At 40.0% G+C, this 21,115-nt stretch overlaps 1 protein-coding gene across 6 annotated transcripts in view; it reads right to left on the reverse strand.

Moving 5' to 3' along the window:
- The window catches only part of MAP2K5 (mitogen-activated protein kinase kinase 5), a 288,637-nt gene that overhangs the window by 37,496 nt on the left and 230,026 nt on the right, over nt 1-21,115 (reverse strand). For all 6 annotated transcript variants that reach the window (XR_010731284.1, XR_010731283.1, XM_066276317.1 and 3 more), the window contains one exon: nt 2,506-2,567. Coding sequence is in view for 4 of the 6 variants with exons in the window: in XM_066276317.1 (XP_066132414.1) it covers nt 2,506-2,567 (62 nt within the window). In the remaining 2 variants the exon portion in view is untranslated. The remainder of the gene's footprint in view (nt 1-2,505; nt 2,568-21,115) is intronic.

Raw genomic sequence — 21,115 nt, forward strand, 5'->3', positions numbered from 1 at the left:
TGTCAATTTATTTCAAACTTAAATTTAGGGAACAACATACTTGTTTTAGTAATTGGGATAATACAATAAGAAAAGAAACATGACTATCAGCTCAAATGAGAAAACATCTCATTCCATTATTGTTACTCCGAATAACAGTATGTAAGAGGTCAGGAATCTAGATAATACTGAAAAATTACAAATGAATTATTATTACATTATCTTGATTTTATTCTGGCTACAAGGTAAGTCTGTTTAAGCGGCCTAAAGAATCACATTCCTCATACAAAAATACTTCTTGCCTTACATGCAATAGGTATAATTAGCAGCTGTAGCATGTACCAGCTACATGATGAAACACCCACAAGATGAGATGACTGTATTTGTACAAAACTCAAGAGTGTCTGTGGGATGAAGTCATGAAGAGAGGTTATTGCTTCTATTGGAAAATCACACAGATGACTTTTCTTTATATAAGGCAACCTCTAACCTTCACACAACCTCTGCATTTGCTGACAGTACATATTTTTTTAAGTAGAGAGATTCAATGATCATTTGGTAAATAAGAACGGTAGTTATGAAGCATTAATGGCATCAAGGACATTTGCCTTCCCCATAAGTAACCATATGCACCTCTCAAATACTGCATCCATTAGCAAGTAATTCAAACTGTCTCACCAGTGGAGCTGGTAACAGTCCTAATCTGACATTCCAACATAGCTGAATCTCTTGGGAAAACAAGGCTATTACCCACTATCATTTCTGTTTCGGCTTGACATCGTGGAAATTTCAACACAGGTTATCCCTCCCTCTGTCTCCATAAAACTTTTACTTAACAGCTTATTAATTTTTTGGACAGGAGGAGGAAGGCAAAACCTTATCTGCTTTTTTCCCTGTCGGCCCAGAACCAGCCCCAGAGATAAGCATGGTGGCCCCATCACAAATCCAACATCTCTGAAGCCAGTGATGCCCAAACCATGCGCTCCAGGCAGTTTAGGAATTGCATGGTTTGTTTTTCAATTTCTGCATTTCAAAATGGGGCATTCCCATGACGTGCCTCTGAGTGTTTCTAGACATTCCATGTAACGGAAATTAAGAAAGATTAATACATATTTCTGAATAATGGTTCTAATGTTAATGAACTCAAGATTCCAGTGTTTAACCAACATATTTCTTTTTCCAACATGGCATGCTTTGAAAAAAAAATGTTAGCCGAGTGAAAACAAATTTTAAAAGCTATAGAATATTATGTAAGTATTTTAAATAAACAGAAACAGTGTTAATAAAATTTTCGGTCGGCAGGAAAATCCCTTCTCTACATATTTTTCTATGGAATATAAACCGGATGAGACATTTTTATTAATATCACACTTAGTCAAAAAGGTGATAAAGGCTTGACATTTATATTAAGGAATATTTCTCGGTTTTCCTTTAGCATAATCATCAGATGGCTCATGGGGGTGGGGCCATGTACAGCCATTTCGGTTTAGCAGGGACTCCTGATTGCACCATTTCATGGCACCACAGGAACGGAGGGTTTGTTTTCCACCCATGGACACGATTCTGGAGGGATGATGAAATGAGGAGTTTGGTGAAGGGGGAGAGAGAAGAGCAGGTGGTGTGAAGGAGCCCCGGCATGTCCAGAACAGCTTCAAGTGGGCTCTGCCTCCTGCTTTGAGATGGCCGTTCCTCTGCTCCCAATTTCCTTCTCTCCCCACGCTGGGGTGAGGGGCAGGGCACAGGGAGGGCTGAGAGCAGGAGGGCCTTCCAAGGCCACGCAAGTGCTGCCCACCAAATGGGGGAGAGGTGAGTGATGAAGTGAAGGGCTAATAAAAGAAAAACTCATTCTACTGGGAGGAAAAAGGCTGAAGGCTGAAAAAGAACCCTTGGCAGAAAAATGCCTGTTTCCTCAGGTGTAAAATGACCAGGGCCGCTTGGAGACTCTGAGGGCCCCTCCAAGTCACATCCTGTGGTTCTTCTCAGTCCCTTGATGGTTAAAGTGGACCAACAAGACCAGGTTTTCATAGTCTTTCAAACATCAAAATTCACTGAAATGGGACACCAGTATTGCATTTAAAATATAAGCAAAGATAAAAGTTATGTACTGAAAAGCCAATGAATTAATAAACTATGCTGCTTCCATTAAGTGACAGTTTTATGGGTAACTTGAGGTGACATTAATAAAAATAAGCTTCATAGGTCTGTTTAATAGGGGTTATAAAATTATGTATTTCTTAAAAAAAAAAAAGTGGATAGCTACAGTGTCTGTGCTCAGAGAAGTAGCCTGATTCTCAGCAGTTTATTAAAACAGAAAAGCCTCTAAAGTACATTTACAACCCTTTGTGTAAATAACGTTTACATAATTTAAACAATTTCTTCAGCTTTGCTGCCCCATCTGCCCAAGGCCCTGAAGTCCCTCCCATCTCCAAAAGGAAGCAGGGAGAGCCATAAGGTCTCACGGAGCCTCCGAGTTAATGGCATGTATCATTTACATTGAGGGCATGGCATGTTTGCAAACAGGCTCACCACTGAGTGATGAAATGTACAAATGGCTCGGAGAACTCTCCAACCGGAAGGACAGGCGAATCCTGGGATGGAGGAAAAACAAGTCACCAAAAGTCACAACAATTCCTTTTCTTTTCTTATACCCTTCCTCCCCCAGCAAAGTGACAGTAGAAAGACGAATATATAACAAGGATTCACCACCTGGTGGAAAGGACAATAAGGCCTCATCCAATTAAAATGACTGTTTACATCCTTTTCCACATGCTTATGTAAAATGCCAAATTTAAAGCCGCACACATTTAAAAAACGGTGAGAAACAAGAGCACAAAGAGGGAGGGGAGGTGAAAAAAGGACAATGATAGCCACAGGGTAGGAAAGAAGGTATGAGAGTGTAAATGAGAAATTAATGATTATTTAAGTAACACAAATGGTCTTGTAATTAACAAAGAGCTGTGAAATTATTCTTGTGTTGACCTTTGTTTCATTTACTGGATTTGCTATTTATTTATACTTATTTGTATATTCAACTAGTCTTAACTGTTTGTCCCTAACACAATCATTTGGGCCCAGATTTTTTTTTATTTAACTTTAATAGAAAGGCTTTTACAGAAAAAGCTGTTTTCTGAAAAAGAATTTCAGCCTACTTGCCAGTCTAGGCAAACTCATCACATGACAAAGCCGGTGAATTAAGGACATGATGAAAAACTCCCACCTGACCATCAGACAAAACTGGGGTGGAGGTGGCCTCACGCTCAAGAGCAGACAACCATCCAGCAACAAACCCAACAACACCGCACAACACCCGTGGAACACAGGGAGCAAACCCCATTACCATTTGCAAAGGAAGGCTTTAAGAATTTAGGAGTTTTTCCAAGAATGACAGAGAGTGCCACTGTGTTTATAGTGTAACGGCTCAGGATGTAATGAAATTACACTGCAGAGTACTTTAACAGTCATCTCATTAGACCTACAGTTGGAACAAGAGAGCCACATAAAGTAGGCAGCTGCAAATGACTCCATTCTCATCTATTCTCATTTGCTATTAAAAATACCTTTCGGCGGCTTTTTTTCTCCCTGACATCCCTACACAAAGTGCCCTGCAAAGTATGATACATGCACCTATTTAAATTAACAAAGGAATGACTTATTTTAATCTCACTGTGCTTTGGAGTGCTTTGGCCATTTGGATGAGCAATATATCATTACATACAACCTTCCAGCGCTGCAGGCAAGAAACTCAGAGCATGCAGCATTTGGTGGGAGCCAAACAATTTCTCTAGCACACAACTGTGTCAAATGCATGCATGTATTCATTATTGAGAACGAGAGGAAATGGCTTTGATGTAGTGGAAAAAAGAAGATGATAAAAGCACCTCTGCAATATGCGTGTCATTATCAATGGTGGCAGATAAGATACAATTGCACAGCCCCCTATGTGATTAGTAAATATACATATAATTGCTGTGGCCAATTATCAGAAAAATGAGATCGGTAATTACAAGACAGAAAATTAACTAGAACTCTTATTAAGGCTTTGTTTCCAATTCAAACAATTGGAAACTGCTGGAAAATACAACTGAATCAAAAGGAACTGAGGGGGGTCAAAGCAGCCAAAATAAATAAATAAAAAGAATAAATAAAATACATTAAAAAATCCCTAAGAGGTTAAAAGAAAAGGAATGTGAACAAAACGTTTCTTAGTTTTTGCCTATCCGTTCCCTTGAATGTCCTCTGTTCATCCAGAGAAAGGGGAGGTTAGTAATTATAAACTTAAAATTCTCAACAGTAGAGAAAGGTTTCCAAGAGAAAAGGAAAACAAAGAAAAATGGGAATGAAATAAAGCCTTGCCAAGTTCAAAGGATTACATGCAGGCATTAGATAGAGAGGGCATGAAAAACGGGGCTGATGAAATCGTCTGCTCAAAAAAAAACAAGGCACGCGATAATGTGACAACTCTTCGATAAAGGTACTATAAAATGGTCACAGAAGTCCCATCGGTTTGAAGAGCAAAAATAAAACATGATATCAATTTCAGCGCTGCCTGTTTTAGGAAAGCCATATATATCACCAAGCCTGCAAGATTCTACAAAGCCCAGTTCAAGAAATGACATTTTACTGTCTCAAAAACTATTAGTAAAAAGATAGTTCAAAGTCCGAGGTACAAAAATTATGGACTCTGATCAGGTTGTTAGTTCTCTAAGTCATTCATTCCTAAATTTTTTTGGAGGCTGTGGTGCTGGAAGTGTCTGAGTAACAACAGCTGCTTTAAAATGCAATGTTTAGGAAAATAAAAGCCTACTGTCTTAATGTAGCTGAATATTTACCAAGATGGTTAAAATTCTGAACTGGTTTTCTACAAAGATCCTGGTATAAAACATGATGCTAATGTGGGCCTCATTTCAAAGTATGATACCAAGAGTAAATTAATGAATTATAGAGTAGGCAACTTGATGAAGATGTCATTTTAACATGGATGAGAAACAAAACGAGAAAATGTGACATCTTTGCACGGATAGTTAATTTTATTTAAGACCTGATATTGTAGCCTGTTAAGTTTCTCATAACATAAAACTAAAGAACACTGGGTGGTACCCATGAATAATTTATTTCACTTGTGAAAATGCCAGCCCAAGTCGACTTTGCAGAACCTCGGAGAGAGGGATTCTCATCTCGGTGGTGCCTGCAAAGAATCACTCATCAAAGATGGGGGGGGGGGATTCTAATCTCACATACATAACGCCAGAAATTTCTTTTCATTTTAAAGTCCATGTCTCTTGCATCCCTCAAAGGAGAATTTCCTGAGATAGTGAAGAGGGACGCACGGGGTGGCGATGAGAGGGCCACCCAGAAACACCGGGCAGAGTCCGCAGAGAGGACCCAGGGCCACATAAGCATGTGGCTGTTAACATTTCAGAGGAAAGAAAAACGAACAGACCTGACAGTGTGCACAACACCGGCTGATTTTAAAGTATACCTTTCTCACTTCTAAGCAAGTAAAATCAGGAGTTGAGACCTCAGATGTAAAAACCCTTTAAGAACCTGCCTATTTTGTTATGTAACAAATCTGTTTGAAGGCGGGAAGGAGGCTCATTGGAAAGTGGCTCCAGCCTCTCAGAAGCTGGCAGAGAGCAAGAGCATCCTGTCACCACGGGTGAGGGGGAGACGGAGGACCGTGCCATGAGGCTCAGAGGAGCTAGTAAACTAGAAGCTGCTATTTAACAAAACTGTCCTCTGTGAAATGAGGGTTCAGGCCAGATTTCAAAAATAAAAACACAAACTGGAAGAGCAGTTACACTAGTAACTCTCAGGACTGGCTGAAACGTACTCTAAATTGTTACTGAAAGTCACTCACTTTAAGACCCTGGGTGCCATACTTCACCTTGAGGATTTTTGGGAGGGGCTATTCTGCTGAGCTTCTGAGCATGGAGGTGTGGAGCAAAGCAGTGGACACAACCTTAACCAAAGCCTTAACCTGAGACTCTGGTCCCAAATCAACTTTAGAGTCCTGCGAAAGGGACACAAGCTGGATCCTGTTATGGATAAGACAACTGTTACATAAAAACAGCTTCCATAAACCATTTCAGTAAGCAATTCTGGCCAACAAGGAGGACTGTCTCCAAGTCTCTGAGGTTCCAGTCACTACCGGGTCAGCCCTTTTTGCTAAACACAGAAACACAAGCAGGCCACACGCTAGAGAGCAGAGGACAATGGGAAAAAAGTTTGAGTGATGCCTTTGCCTCGTGAATAATGAACTGTTCAGGAAGGTCAACCCATTACAACTGAAACTGTTTAATTATTAATTATGCACAATCTATGAGCAAAAGGACAAGTTCAAAATGTTTAATGTATGCTAACTTCAACTGGACTCTCTCTGGGTATTTTGTTATTAGCACTTGTCAGCAAGGTACTCAGGCATAAAAAAAGCAAGCAGCAGAAAATCTGTGTGTGTGTGTACCTGTACCCTCAATGAGATGGGGGAGGGGAGGAGGCAGAAAGAGGTCCAATTCCAACCATAGCTGCTACCAGGTTCACTTGTAGAGTAAGTGTGCCAAGAAGTACACACCTGTGACCTTGAGAGCAGGCAGGCATAAATACAGAAAACATAAAAAACAAAATACAGAAAACATAAAAAACAAAAATGCTTTTGAAGTGACTTACTCAAAATGGAGATCATTCTTTTAAAGGCAGTTTTTTTTTAAACATGATTAGTCTTGGCTTTGAAAGGATCCATGTCATTAATGTTTACACACACACACACACACACACACACACAGAATCTGTATTAAATCAATGGACTGTAACAATGTCAATTTCCTGGTTGTGATATTGTACTGTACTGTACTTAAGAGTTGTTATCATTGAAGGAAACTGGGTTAAGGGTATACAAGATCTCTCTGTATTACTTCTTACAACTACATGTGAATCTGAAATGATGGCAAAACAAAGTTTTTTTTAAAAAAAGGTGCCTGGCCTGTGGTGCAGTGGATCAAGTGGAACCCTGAGGCCGCCGGTTCGAAACCCTGGCCTGCCTGGTCAAGGCACATGTGGGAGCTGATGCTTCCTGCTCCTCCCCCTTCTCTCTCTCTCTCCTCTCTAAAATGAATAAATAAAACCTTTAAAAAAAAAAGAAAAGAAAAAGGTAAAGAGCTAATTTTAACAATTCTAATGCGGTCCAGAGTCTTAGAGGAGTTGGGCTGTATTAGGAAGAAACCTGGGATAATTAGTCAACTGGAAAAAAGTTAAAAGGACCTTTGCTTAAAAAATAAATCTGAGGATTTAATTTTTGCCTTTAATTCATAATTGAAGATGACAGTAGAACTTGACAGTGATGTGGTGGTCAATTCAGACACTGATAGGGTGTAGGCAGAAAACCATATAAAAATGATACAATCATTTATTACTTAATTTACTGGTTCATTCATTCAAGAATTTTCTTGACCACCTACCATGTCAAAGGCACTGAGCCTGGCATTGTGGGATGACTGATACTTGATCCATATCCTCAAAGAATTCATATATTGTTTGAAGATTAAGACACGTAACCTCATAAACAGCCCTGCTTACGGAGGAAATGGTCAAGTCAGGGTACCCGAGCTGTGCATTCCGGCTGGACAGGGAGAGCCGAGGGTTCGATGCAGTGTGGCTGTGACCCGAGTTCAGAGGGCGCGTGATGGGGAACAAAGTCTGAGTGTCTGCAGGGCTGTCAGACACCTCCTCTGCTCTCCTGTATTCTTCCTTCCTTACTCCAGACAACACCTGGGGGAGAAGGGACCTTGATCATCTTAATGTGTCCTGTTCCCTTTACATTTGAAGGAATGTAAAAAACAGACATTCCTTCAAATTAAGATTTTATACTTAACAGGATTAAAACACAAGGAAGACAGAAGGGCAATTACTCAAAACTCTCAGAGTGCTGGCTAAACTAATGAATTCTAAGGGCACTTATACTGTGGTTAGATTGAACCAGCCTAGCTGGTTAAATAAAATATGGCAAGCCTTTAAGTTTTAAAAAAAGAGCCTATTTGGGAGGATAAATGGTGACGGAAAGAGACTTCACTTACAGTGGTGAACATATAATACAATATATAGATGCTGAAACCTATATAATTTTATTAATCATTGTTACCCCAATAAATTCAATAAAAAAGAAAAAACATATTTGGTGAGTTTCAAAATAAATTAATAAATAAAATAGCCTATTTCTAGACTTCATTGTCTCAAGTCATCAAACCAACAGGTACTTACATCACAGAATCACCTGGAGCCTCAGTATTGAGTTATGCTCTATATTTTAAAAATAGATCCTCTGGCCCTGGCTGGTTGGCTCAGTGGTAAAGCATCAGCTCAGTGTATGGATGTCCTGGGTTCAATTCCCAGTTAGGGTCCACAGGAGAAGCACCCATATGCTTCTCCACCCCTTCCCTTCTTGCTTCGCTCTCTCTCTCTCTCTTCCTCTCCTGCAGCCATGCCTCAATTGGAGCAAGTTGGCCCTGGGCACTGATGATGGCTCCATGGTCTCTGCCTCAGGTGCTAAGAAGAGCATGGGTGCTGAGCAACAGCCCCAGATGGGCAGAGGATCGCCCCCTTGTGGGCTTGCATGTGGATCCCAATTGGGACACATGTGGGAGTGTGTCTATCTGCCTCCTCTCCTCTCACTGCATAAAAAATAATAATAAAAAAAGATATTTTAATTCAAGTGTAATGTTTCTTTGGCCTGGCCCAATAATTTCTAATCATACCTACTGGGGTCCATCCTAATAAAAACAGCTCTCTTATATCGCGTCACTTCTATCCACAATGCCAGGTCAAAGGTCATTAGTGATTCCAGTGGTCCTGTGGCAGGCAGAACTGCATTATGCTTTGTCAGACCCCAGACTGCTTTTTGATTCTCCATTGTTCACTGACTTAAATGTCTTTGTGAGACAAAGGGCAGAATCCATACGACAAATCTGCTCTCCACTAGGGAGGTAACTTATTTTGAAAAAAAAAAGACACAAAAACCAAACCTAAAGAATAAAACACCTGAACCCTCACTTTTAAAGATATTCATAGAAACTATTATACAAACCAAAAACTTACCAGTCTAAAATGCAATCAATCCAATGATAGATTCTGGGATATTAGCTCAGTTTTAATATTTTGATGGCCCTCGATGTTCATATCTGTGTGTTTCTGTTATGACTGACTGTAGCCAGGGAAAAAAATCAGTCAATCTTATCAGAGAGAGAAAGGTGGACAATAAATGGACAGGTACTCCAGGTCAGTTGGAGAATGAGAGAGCCTAGTTTAAGATATGAGTAAACCATTATTACACATTAGATTTATAAAAATTAAGTCACTGCTTGTTAAAAAAAAACTTGCTTAAAAACTGTGGGGAAGCACTCAGTATTCTGATATTATGTGTATGTTTGATCTCAGAATGCAGACGGAACTGACCTAATCTGTGGGGTATAATAGGAACAGTGCTGGGGTGGAATGAGGCTTCTATTCAGAAGGCTTGCAAATGGACATCATCAGAGAGGAAGCCTCTGACCCTCCTCAGCTGGTGACCAGAAGGCCCTCCTGTCATCCCACTCCACATCAGGACCTGGGCACAGAAAGTGAAGGACAATTCAATTTCCTCTCTGGCTCAATCCGTGCTCTGGGTTGCCAGATGTGACAAATTATATGTGTGGGCATTTTGGTGTGAAGTTCTGTCCACTGGGTCTGAGTTGACAGTAGCAGCTCATTTAACTTGTCTCAAATGGACCTGGAACTGGGGGCAAAAGGCCTGAATTTCTGCCACTGAAACACCTAACTTACCTTACCCATAAACCCTTAAATCAAGTGAGAACCAGCAGTTAGCCAAGTAAACATTGCAACCAGATGGCTTGTAAAAAACCCCACACATTTAAATGAACAAGTCTAAAGAAATCTGTCTCTAGGTAATTGAAATTTGAGATTATAAAGATTTTTCCGTTTTTATTTTCTTCTAAATAGGTTTTAGAAGTTCCTCAGTACTGGGATAAGAAAGAAGAGGAACAAACTTTGTCATTAACGTCAAAACTAACCCTTCAGTTAGCCTACCAATTTTCTTGTCATTTAAAGATTTACATTTACTTAGACATTTTCTAAACATACAACAAAATTCTTGGTGTTTTATAAAATTGCTTGGAAATGGGTAGGTAGAGAACTTGAAAATGCATTAATCTTTTAAACTATATTTGCTAAATTGCTTCCTTTCTAGAGCCGGTGAACATTTATATTTCTCTTTTTATTTTAGGTCTCTTGTTGGTTGTAAGCTAGAGTACACAGTACACAGTGTTATTTAGAAGCATCTATATGAACAGCTCTCACTTGCAAATTACCATCCACATACATATCCCTTTTTAATAGTGTAGGCAGAGCAGCAAAAAACATGCTTGTCTCATACCAAAGGGATTTCATTTACAAAAGTAAAACCCGTTATTGTCCTCTCTCTCTGTAGCCTCCCAATGTGTTTCTATTGCTTTTTCATAAAACATTGCTGCAAATAATCAAGCATGACCACTGACATCCATGAGATTGAGTTTTAGGAACCATTAAATGAGCTCACCCTCATGGGAAGCCTCCTGCTCAGGCTGGTCTAAAGGTAATTATTCAGCAATTCCTACCTGTGGTTTTACCTTGCCCCTATATAGTGTTTGAATTTCATACACTGGTAAGGTCAATTTTTTTTCCTCAGGAGAAGTCCAGCTACATGTTTGATTCAGGACCTAAATTATGTTAATATACACACTGGTGTTTCACCAGGTTCTATGTACAGAAGTGCTGATTAAAAGCAATTTTAAAGGTAGATCACACATTATGTTTAAAAAAAGAGGAAAATCTAGGAGCTAAAAATAATCCTTAGCAGGTTTCCAAATGAAAGGAATGATTCCTCTTTTCATAGGTAGAGGTTAACACTGAAACATCTGAACTACATCTGCACACTGTTCACGGGCAAGCACCCGGCAGGTCTGTGTCCTGAAAAATCAACAAGCCATAACACTATCAAGTCAGACTCTGAGAACTCAACGAAAGCCTAGGTCCACATTGCCACACTGTATGTCCTCCTGGATGTTCACTCGACTGGTAGTTAAAATAATTACTGCCACTCGCCCCCTGCACTGCAAGCTACAGATGAGGGGGAAACAGAACTGTCAATGTGTTTACACATTCTTATAAACAAGCTCAAAGGCTATCTCAGTGGCAACTCAAAAGCTGAGAATTATATGTAAAATTGTGCCCTACCTGGTTCTGTACAATAAATGCAGAGAGACGGGAGTTTAAAGCTGACTAAAGGAGATAACGCATCAGCTTAAAATTTGTCAATGTGAGAGGAACAAAGAGAGGGAGACAGGGAGGGAGGGAGGGAGGGTAAGTGAAAAAAAAAATAGAACTACATACTGTGAAATGAACAAGTTCAGTTAGAATGTTCATCAGGATTTGGAAAATCATAATGCCATCTGCTACTCTGGACCTCAGAACATCAGGGATCTCGTGGGCCCGGGCGCTTCCATTTCCAGGAGGAAGGAAGGAACTTACACTCCCTGGAATGCTGCCTCCATTCTGGAATAACGGCAACACCCCAGCCCACCCATTTGAAATCTCTTTTGAGAACATCGGCACTGCTCACAGATGCGTTTTCCCTGGTTTAGGGAAAATTAACGGTAGGCAAACTGATTACAAGCAACTAGGCAGTGGAGCAGAGCAATGCCCCGGCCCGAGCTGCTGGCTAACTGACCCTGGCATCCAACTTGGGCTCAGGGTGTGTAGGTCCCATCATGGTGGATTAAATGAGCATTGTCCTACGGCTGGGTAAGACTTCACAATAGAGCAACACATGTTAAGTGACAGCAGCCAAAACTGGCCCCAACAGGCAACTGCCCATTCACAGAATGCTATTCACAGGCCTCCACCACCAAGAAATTAATTCATTAATAATACATCAGGCTTCACAGACAATTCAAAGAAAACAACACAAAGCTACTTGTTCAATGATTGCCTAAAGATGCTGAAGTTTCCCTGGTTCAAAAATAAATGCCCCCCAAACAACCCAAATCTAATTGACTTACTGAAATCAAAATTGTAGGGATATTTATGCTAATATTTTGCTTAGTATAAAAGAATGAAGAAAATCTATCCATTGAATTCACTCACTGCTACTAGAAAATAATGTTCCCCCCCCAATAGTAGCTAATAAAATATGACAACTATGTATCTAAAAAATTAATTTTTCCTACTTTAAGTGACTTTCAGATTATCAGGAAAAATTTTGCTTTAACTTGTTTCTTCTGTTACATTTTTAAAACTCACTTCCTTTCTCCTCCCTCCCAACAACTCATAAATATGAATTAAATATAATTATAAATGAACAGAACATTAACTTTTGGATTACTGCTGTGTTTTGGAAGAATGTTAATGTCATTTCTAAAGTTATTACCAATAGAAAAAGTAATTACTAAAGAAATCATGGCCTTAATGCTAACCTATTTTCAATCTTCAAACCAGCCAAGCTGCATTAATTTGAACATACTGGACTTTTCAAAGGAAGTATTAGATTTCTAAAGCTTGCCTTACATAAAAGAGGAATATCGGTTTTCAGGCTTCCAATTATATATTCCCAACACTAGGAGACACGGGTCTAGTTAATATCACTGGAGGACAAGACTATTGTGTATCCACTTGGATTAATTTACCAAGTTTCTAATGCCTCCGTCATTAACTCATACAAGTTGCAAACGTCATGAAACTCCACATCACCAATACCCTTTGAGGGAGTGGTTCGAGTTGAGTCACCGTGGCAGAAGCTCTGGGCCTGCACAGGTCTTTGGAGAGCTCAGGTCAGCAAGTTTGGTCTCACTCTAAACCTGCAGATATGTATTGTGAAAGAAAGAGGTCATACTTAGGATGCTGGGAGCTGGAGAGATGGGGGGGTGTTCCTTTTACTTTTTGCTAACTTCAGAAGCCAGAGTTATGGTCAAGTAATTGGATGGATGGATATTACTCCCTCGAATTGGTTAGCACCACTTTCTGATTCCCAGGGAGGTATTGTTAGGCAGCCACTCTCATACCCCCACACCCCACTCTGAGAGCACCTGCTATGTTCATAGCCCAGCAGTTTCTCAGTTAACCAGCCCTCAACCAACCTGGCCAGAAATGAGTGATTCTGCATGAATTCCTTTTTTTTTTTTTTTTTTTAAGATAACAGTGGTTCAAGAGCCTAATCTTTTCTATATATAAATTTTTTTCTGAAAGGACTCAAGCTCTTCCCTGCTAACTTAAACAGAATATGTAGAGTAGAATTCAATTCATTCTTAAAGATATGTAGTCATTCTGACAGCAAAACTGAACTGTGTTGCAATATACCTACGCCCTTGGGGCATGTCTGTAATGCTTTCTATGTTGTCTTCTTTTATGGCTTTTCAAATAATCCCTCCCCTTGATGCCAAAATGTTCAGCTGTTACTTTTGCTGCCACCAAAGTAATTATAATACAGTTGAAAGAACCCTATTGTCACTCAGTTTCCTCATCTGTAAAATGGAGTGTGAAGGAAAGCAACACGACATGAGAAAACTTGGGGAAACTTCACAAACTGTAAAGGTTAAGGCTAGAGTCTGGATTTTGATAAAAGACCACATGTATTACCTAAGTACTTCCTCATCATATTTTATTACTTTTTGGATTTGTTTTTGTGAGGTCTTGAAAAAACAAGTAGTAAGTTCTTGTAATTACACATAAATTTCATTTAACAAATATTTATGAGTGACTACTGTATACTGCGTGCAGCACTAGCAGGACAGAAATGAAGAACTCAGGAACTTAAGAGTCTCACTGATAAACTTAAAACTGGATCTGAAATGGGCATTAATGCAGTTCTGAATGAGGCACCTGGTGCTCTCCCTCGAACAGTACGCTAATCACCTTCTTCCCACGGAGTGTGCATGCTCCGCTCAGTGAGGCCTGACTGCCCTAGAGTGGAGGCTTCCTCCCTGACCCCACCTCTCCACCCTCCCCTTCATCTAATTTCTCACCAAATCTAGCTTATTTTCTTTCCTAAATACCTTTTACTTTTTTTTTTTTTTTTGTATTTTTTCTGAAGCTGGAAACAGGGAGAGACATCAGACAGACTCCCGCATGCGCCCGACCGGGATCCACCTGGCACGCCCATCAGGGGCGATGCTCTGCCCACCAGGGGGCGATGCTCTGCCCCTCCGGGGCATCGCTCTGCCGAGACCAGAGCCACTCCAGCACCTGGGGCAGAGGCCAAGGAGCCATCCCCAGCGCCTGGGCCATCCTTGCTCCAATGGAGCCCTGGCTGCGGGAGGGGAAGAGAGAGACAGAGAGGAAGGAGGGGGGGGGGGTGGAGAAGCAAATGGGCGCCTCTCCTATGTGTCCTGGCCGGGAATCGAACCCGGGTCCCCCGCACGCCAGGCCGACGCTCTACCAATGAGCCAACCGGCCAGGGCCTTTCCTAAGTACCTTTTAAACATGCTAAAGCTGTCATAATTTCTGATCAGAATGATAGCTTCCTAACCATCTTTTTTTTTTTTTTTTTTTTTTTTTTACAAGGACAGAGAAAAAGTCAGAGAGAGGAACAGATAGGGACAGACAGGAACGGAGAGAGATGAGAAGCATCAATCATCAGTTTTTCGTTGTGACATCTTAGTTGCTCACTGATTGCTTTCTCATATGTGCCTTGACCATAGGGCTACAGTAGCAGACCAAGTAACCCCTTGCTTGAGCCAGCGACCCTGGGTCTAAGCTGGTGAGCTTTGCTTAAACCAGATGAGCCCACGCTCAAGCTGGCGACCTCGGGGTCTTGAACCTGGGTCCTCTGCATCCCAGTCTGACGCTCTATCCATTGCGCCACCACCTGGTCAGGCCTAACCACTCTTTTAATAATCCATCTTCCATAATCCCATCAGAATGATTTTTCTAAAACACAAATCTGGTTCTGTGGATCCTCTGCTTAAAATTTTCAGCACCCCCATCCCACCCTGGAAATGCCTTCAGGCACAGTGTGGAAAGATCTTCTGAAATGTGGCCTTTGCCTCATCTCAATATTTTGCTTTGCAGCCAGAGTAAACTCCTGTGGGGTTTTCAATGTCTCTGAGGCTAACTCCCACCGGTCCTTGGCTCCTCCATTACCAGCTCTCTTCTCTGTTTTCTGAGCACCTTGTCCATAATCTTATTACAGAATTTATACAGCTGCAAACATTATTAAGTGTCTTAACCTAAATACCCATTTATGTGAGTGGATAAAACGATAGTCACTGTGCTCCCCTGAGATCTCAGGACATCAAGTCTCACACCACTTGTTCTACCTGCAGTTTAGTTTAAAGTGATCTATTATATATACTGTTTACTGGTCTGCCTCCCTGACTCGAGAAGAAACGCTTTAATGATAGCAATCGCAACTTAGACACTGTTTCTCCCCAGTACCTAGCTCTGAAATTAATACATTCCAGAGGTTTACAGAATGGCTATTTGGGCTATCATCAATGGTTTAACTCTAAGGACTTTTACGTGTGCCAGGGGTGGAAATAGGGTGGAGATCTAAGCCTCCCACCCTCTGACCAAACTAGAATGGCTTCAAAGTCCAAAACAATATATTAAAAACTTCTGTGTGTCAAAGGACATCATCAAAAAATTGTAAAGAAATTCCATACAATGAGAGAAAAAAATTTAGTCTAGTGTTCAGAATATATAAAAAACTTTTACAACCCAATAATAAACACAAGCAACCTAATTTAAACATGTACAATGGCTCTGAATAGATATTCCTCCAAGAAGATAGTAAAAATGGCCAATAAAAATATTAAAATAAGCTCATCATCAATCATAAGGGAAATGCAAATCAAAACCATAATGAGAGACTACTTAACATCTATTAGGATGACTATAATAAAATAAAAAAAAGTATTGACAAGAGTGTGGTGAAATTTGAATACTCATAAATTGCTGGTGGAAATTTAACATGGTAGTTGTGGTGAAATACAGTTTGGAAGTTTATAAAAAAGTTAAACATAGAATTTTCATATGACCCAGCAATTCCACTCCTAGGTACATAGCCAAAAGAACTGAAAATATATGTCAATATAGAAACTTGTACACAAACGTTTGCGGCAGCATTATTCATAACAGCCCAAAACGAGAAACATACCAAATGTTCATCAACTGATGAATAAACAAAATGTGGTTATCTCCATACAATAGAATATTATTCAGCCACAAATAGGCATGAAATATTAATAAATGCTACAACATAAACATACCTTGAAAAGATTTTGTTACCGTACTGAAACCAAACACAAAAAGCCAGATAATGCATGATCCAATTTATATGAAATGTCCAGGGTAAGGAAATCCTTAGCAACAAAAAGCAGGTTAGTTAGTGGCTGTCCAGGATTGGAAGGGAGAGAGGAGTCAGGACTGACTGGTAACAGGTACTGCATTTCCTTCCGGATTGATGAAAATGTTCTCGAACTGAGTTATATATGTACTTCGAAATGAGTTCCTCTATAATGGTCTCTGTACTTCGCTGCTGGAGTTATAGGATGGAGGTCTTTTCTGGTGACTAGACTGGCCTCAGTAGAAGAAAAGACAAACTTAGACCACATTCCATTTTGTGTAGGACTAGCCCCTCTTAGAGAAGGAACATATTTTAATTTACTTCAAGGAGCATTTGCTGAGATCTGGCTTGGGCAATGTGCTACCAGGTGCTGGGATAAATCGCTGTGTTGGATGACTTCATAATCTAGTGGGAGAAAAACTCATGAACTAAATTTGATTCAGTATGATTAAAAACTATAGTAAAGCTTTGTAAGCAATGCTATGCTGAATTCTGCCTAGCACTGGGCTGGAGTGGGGCAAGATGGGAGAGGCTGGGAAGGTCACAGAGACAGCGTGAAAGAGGAGATGCTGTTTGAGCTGGGCTGTTTGATGCTGAGGTGTTCACAAAGGGAAAAAGGGGCCACGGTCATTCCAATAGAGGGAGGAACACAATTACAGGTGTGAAAGTGTAGGCAGCTTTGAAGACTATAATGACTGAACCAAAGTGAGGCTGAAAAAAATATGGGTGTCTAAAATACCATGCTAAGAAATTTAGATATAACCCTACATGCATGGGGATCCCTGGAAGGTTTAATAGGTTGAGAGCTGTATTTTTACAAAGATGATTCTATGGAGGCTGGGGTTGTAGGAGTAACAACAAGGCAGAGAGAAAAGCTTCGAAGCTTTTTTAATTTACTTATTTTTAAGAAGATTATATTTATTCATTTTAGAGAGGAAAGAGGGAGGGAGGGAGAGAGAGAGAAGAGGGGGAGGAGCAGGAAGCATCAACTCCCATATGTGCCTTGACTAGGCAACCCCGGGGTTTCAAACCTGCAACCTCAGCCTTCCAGGTCGACACCTTATCCACTGCGCCACCACAGGTCAGGCTGGAGCTTTTTAATAATGTGATCACAACACACTCTTCCCTCCCTTTTCTTCTTCCTTTCCTGGTCCTCAATTTTCTCATCCCCTTCTTCACGTGTCTCCCTCTTCTAGAACAGAGATGTTACCTGCTCTTGGCTTGCCCAGCATATGTGCAAGTGTCTAGCTGGGTGATAACCTCTATCCTCTTCTTCACCGAGCTGCCTGGTGGGGCCGGCAACAAGTGTTGCTTCCTTCCAGCAATGGACATGTTTGCTGGCATTTATAGAAAACATCAGAGGAGCCATGTCCATGTGAAGAGTCCATGTGAGGCCTCTTGTGAGTTCAGGTGTCTGGTGTGGTAGATGACTGTCCCCAAGCATAACGACTCTTTTTAGCACCACTGTAACGATGTACATATACCAGCCAGGAAGATAAGTAAATTGTGAAGGCTCTCTTATGTATTCATTAAATTGTATGATTTAATAGTCGTAAGAACTCACAGAAGGCACAGACTTTTATAAATGAAATTCTGTAGTGATGGTCTGTTAAATATGTTCTTGGCCAACAGTCTGTTCACACCTTGAGCAAACCCACTTTAATCTCCATCACTGAGGACCCAAGGTCAGGACCCATGGCAGCAGCCTACCTCCTTCCTTCTCTTCTTGCTCAGCACTCAGCTGGCTTCTTCCTTTCCATCATCCTTCCCCCATCCCTACTGTGGCATTCCTGTCAACCCCCTTTCTCAGCTACAGGCATCACAGGGAAAGCCAGCATCTCCTCCACTCCTCACCTTGGGGCACAACGGTCCTCTTCTGAGATTATGGTTTGTCACGCTCTACCTGTCCATTGGCCTGAAACACTGGCATTTTTACAGTGATTCTACTATCTTGATGGTGTCATATCTAATAAACTGTTACCTAATGTAAGGTCACAAAGATTTACAGCTATGTTTCCTGTCAAGAGTTTCATGGTTTTAGCTATGTTTAGGTCTTTGAATCATTCTTTTGCATATGGATATTCAATTGTCCCAGCATCATTGGTTGAAAAAGACTTTTTTTTTTTTTAACCATTTGAATGGTCTTGAGATCTTCACTGAAAAACAACTGACCATGGAGATATGGGTTTATTTTTGGACTCACAATTCTAGTCCATGTCTATCTTTATGCCAGTATCATACTATCTTGATTCCTGTAACTTTGTAGTGAGTTTTGAAATCAGGAAGTTTGATTTTTTCAACTTTGTTCTTTTCTTTTTTTTCCAAGATGGTTTTGGCTACATGAAGTCATTTACATTTCCACATGAATTTTGGGAACAGTTCATTCACTTCTACAAAAAAGCCCACTGGGATTTTGACAGGGATTGCACCAAATCTGTATATCAATTTGGGGAGTACTGCCATCTTAACAATATTGTTTTCCATTCTATGAATGTGAAATGTCTTTTAATTTATTTAAGTCTTTAACTTCTTTCTATGATGTTTTTGTAATTTTCTTTTTTTTCTTTTCTTTTAAGTGAGAGGAGGGGAGATAGTGAGACAGAGTCCCGTATGCACCCCAACTGGATCCACCTGGCAACCCTGGTCTGGAGCTGATGCTCAAATCAATTGAGCTATTTTTAGCACATGAGGCTGACACTTGGACCAATCAAGCCACTGGCTGCAGGAGAGGAAGAGGGAGAAAAGGGGGAGGGGGAGACAAGCAGATGGTCACTTCTGTGTGCCCTGACTGGGAATTGAACCCGGGACGTCCATATGCCAGGCTGATGCTCTATCCACTGAGCAAACCAGCCAGGGCTTTAATTTTTATTGTACAAGTTTTCCACTTCTTTTATTAAATTCATTACTAAGTATTATATTATTACTTTCTAAAATTTTACTTATTGATTTTAGAGAAACACTGATTTGTTGTTCCGCTTACTTATGCATTCATTGCTTGATTCTTGTATGTGCCCTGACTGGGGATTGAACTCACAACCTTGGTTTATTGGGATGATGCTCTAACCAACTGAGCTACCCAGCCAGGGTGTATTTTATTTTTTAAAAAAGGTATTGTAATTTAAATTGTTTTCTTTTCTTTTTTTTAAAGAGAGAGTGAGAGAGAGAAACAGGGTGAGAGAGGGTGAGAAGCATCAACTTGTAGTTGCTTTCATTTTAGCTGTACATTGAGCTTCTCGTATGTGCCCTGACTGGGGCCATGCCAGGTCCCCTTGCTCAAGCCAGAGACTTTGGGCTTTTCATGCCAGTGACCTCAGGATTTTGAACTGGTGACCTCAGCATCCAGGTCAATGCTTTATCCACTTAGCCACCACCTGTCAGGCTTGAATTGTTTTCTTAATTTCACTTTTAAGTTATTTACTTTAGATTGTTAGTACATAGAAATAAAACTGATTATTGTGTGTCAATCTTAAATTCTATAACCTTACTGAATCAACAGTTTTTTTGGTGTGAACTTTCTATATATCATATGTCCTGTGCAAATATACAGTTTTACACCTTCTTCTTTAACTTGCATGACTTTCCTTTTCCTCGCCTAACTGCCCTGGCTAGATCCTCCAGCACAATGTTAAATAGAAGTGGCAAGAGCAGACATCGTTCTCTTGCTTCTTATCTTAGAGGGAAAACTGTATTTTACCATTACCTATGGTGTTAGTCATGAGTTTTTAGTAAAAGTCCTTTATCAGGGATATGGAAGTTCCCTTTTCTCCCAAGTTTAATGAGTGTTTTTTTTATCATGAAAGGATATTGGATTTTATCAAGTGCTTTTTCTGTGTCTATTGAGGTGTCCACGAGAGTTTTGTCCTTTATTCTATTAACCCTTTGAGTAGTATTTTTCATGCTCGCTGATCCCCGGGAGTGAGTTATTTTTTAAAAAAATGAAATTAGTTCCAGTTCCAGTTTTATTAACTTAAAATCATGTTTGTTTGATAACCAATTTATGGAAACAAGAAGAACATACATTTGCCTTTTTTTAATGTTGTCTTATACATGTACGATTGTACTCTGGATGGTCAGGAGGCACGAGGACATACATGAACGTTAGTACTACTCAAAGGGTATTACATTAATTTTCAGATGTTGGCTCAACCTAGCATTTGTAGGATAAATTCTACTTGGGCATGATGTATAGTTCTTATGTGTATTGCTATACATGTATTTAATTTTGCTGGCATTTTCTTGAGGATTTTTGCATTTATATTGGTAAAGGTAACTGATCACTAGTTTTATTTTCTTTTGAAGTCTCTGTCTGGCTTTGGTGCAAAGTTATACTGGCTTTACAGAAAAAGTCAGAAAATATTTCTTTTTCTCTATTTTTTGGAAAATTTTGAAAAGGATTGATTTTAAATTTCCTTTAAACATTTGGGAGAATTTACCTGTGAGGCCACATGGTCCTGAGCTATCCTTTGTGGGAAGTGTAAAAAAATTATTTACTTGTTATAAGTCTACTTAGTTTATATTTCTTCTTGAGTATTAGAAGTATTTTTCTAGGAATTTGTCCATTTCTAATTTGGGTTATCTAATTTGTTGGCATACAATTGTTCATAGTATTCCTTTATAATGTTTTTTACTTCTCTAAGGTTGGTAGTAAGGTATGTGCTTACTACCTGATTTTAGCCATTTAAGTCTTCTCTCACCCTCACTCTTTTTTTGGGTCAGTCTAGCTAAAAGTTTGTTAATTTTGTTAATCTTTTCAAAGAACTAACTTTTGGTTTTATT

This window comes from Saccopteryx bilineata, chromosome 4 (assembly GCF_036850765.1).
Source record: "Saccopteryx bilineata isolate mSacBil1 chromosome 4, mSacBil1_pri_phased_curated, whole genome shotgun sequence".
Lineage (NCBI taxonomy): Eukaryota > Metazoa > Chordata > Mammalia > Chiroptera > Emballonuridae > Saccopteryx > Saccopteryx bilineata.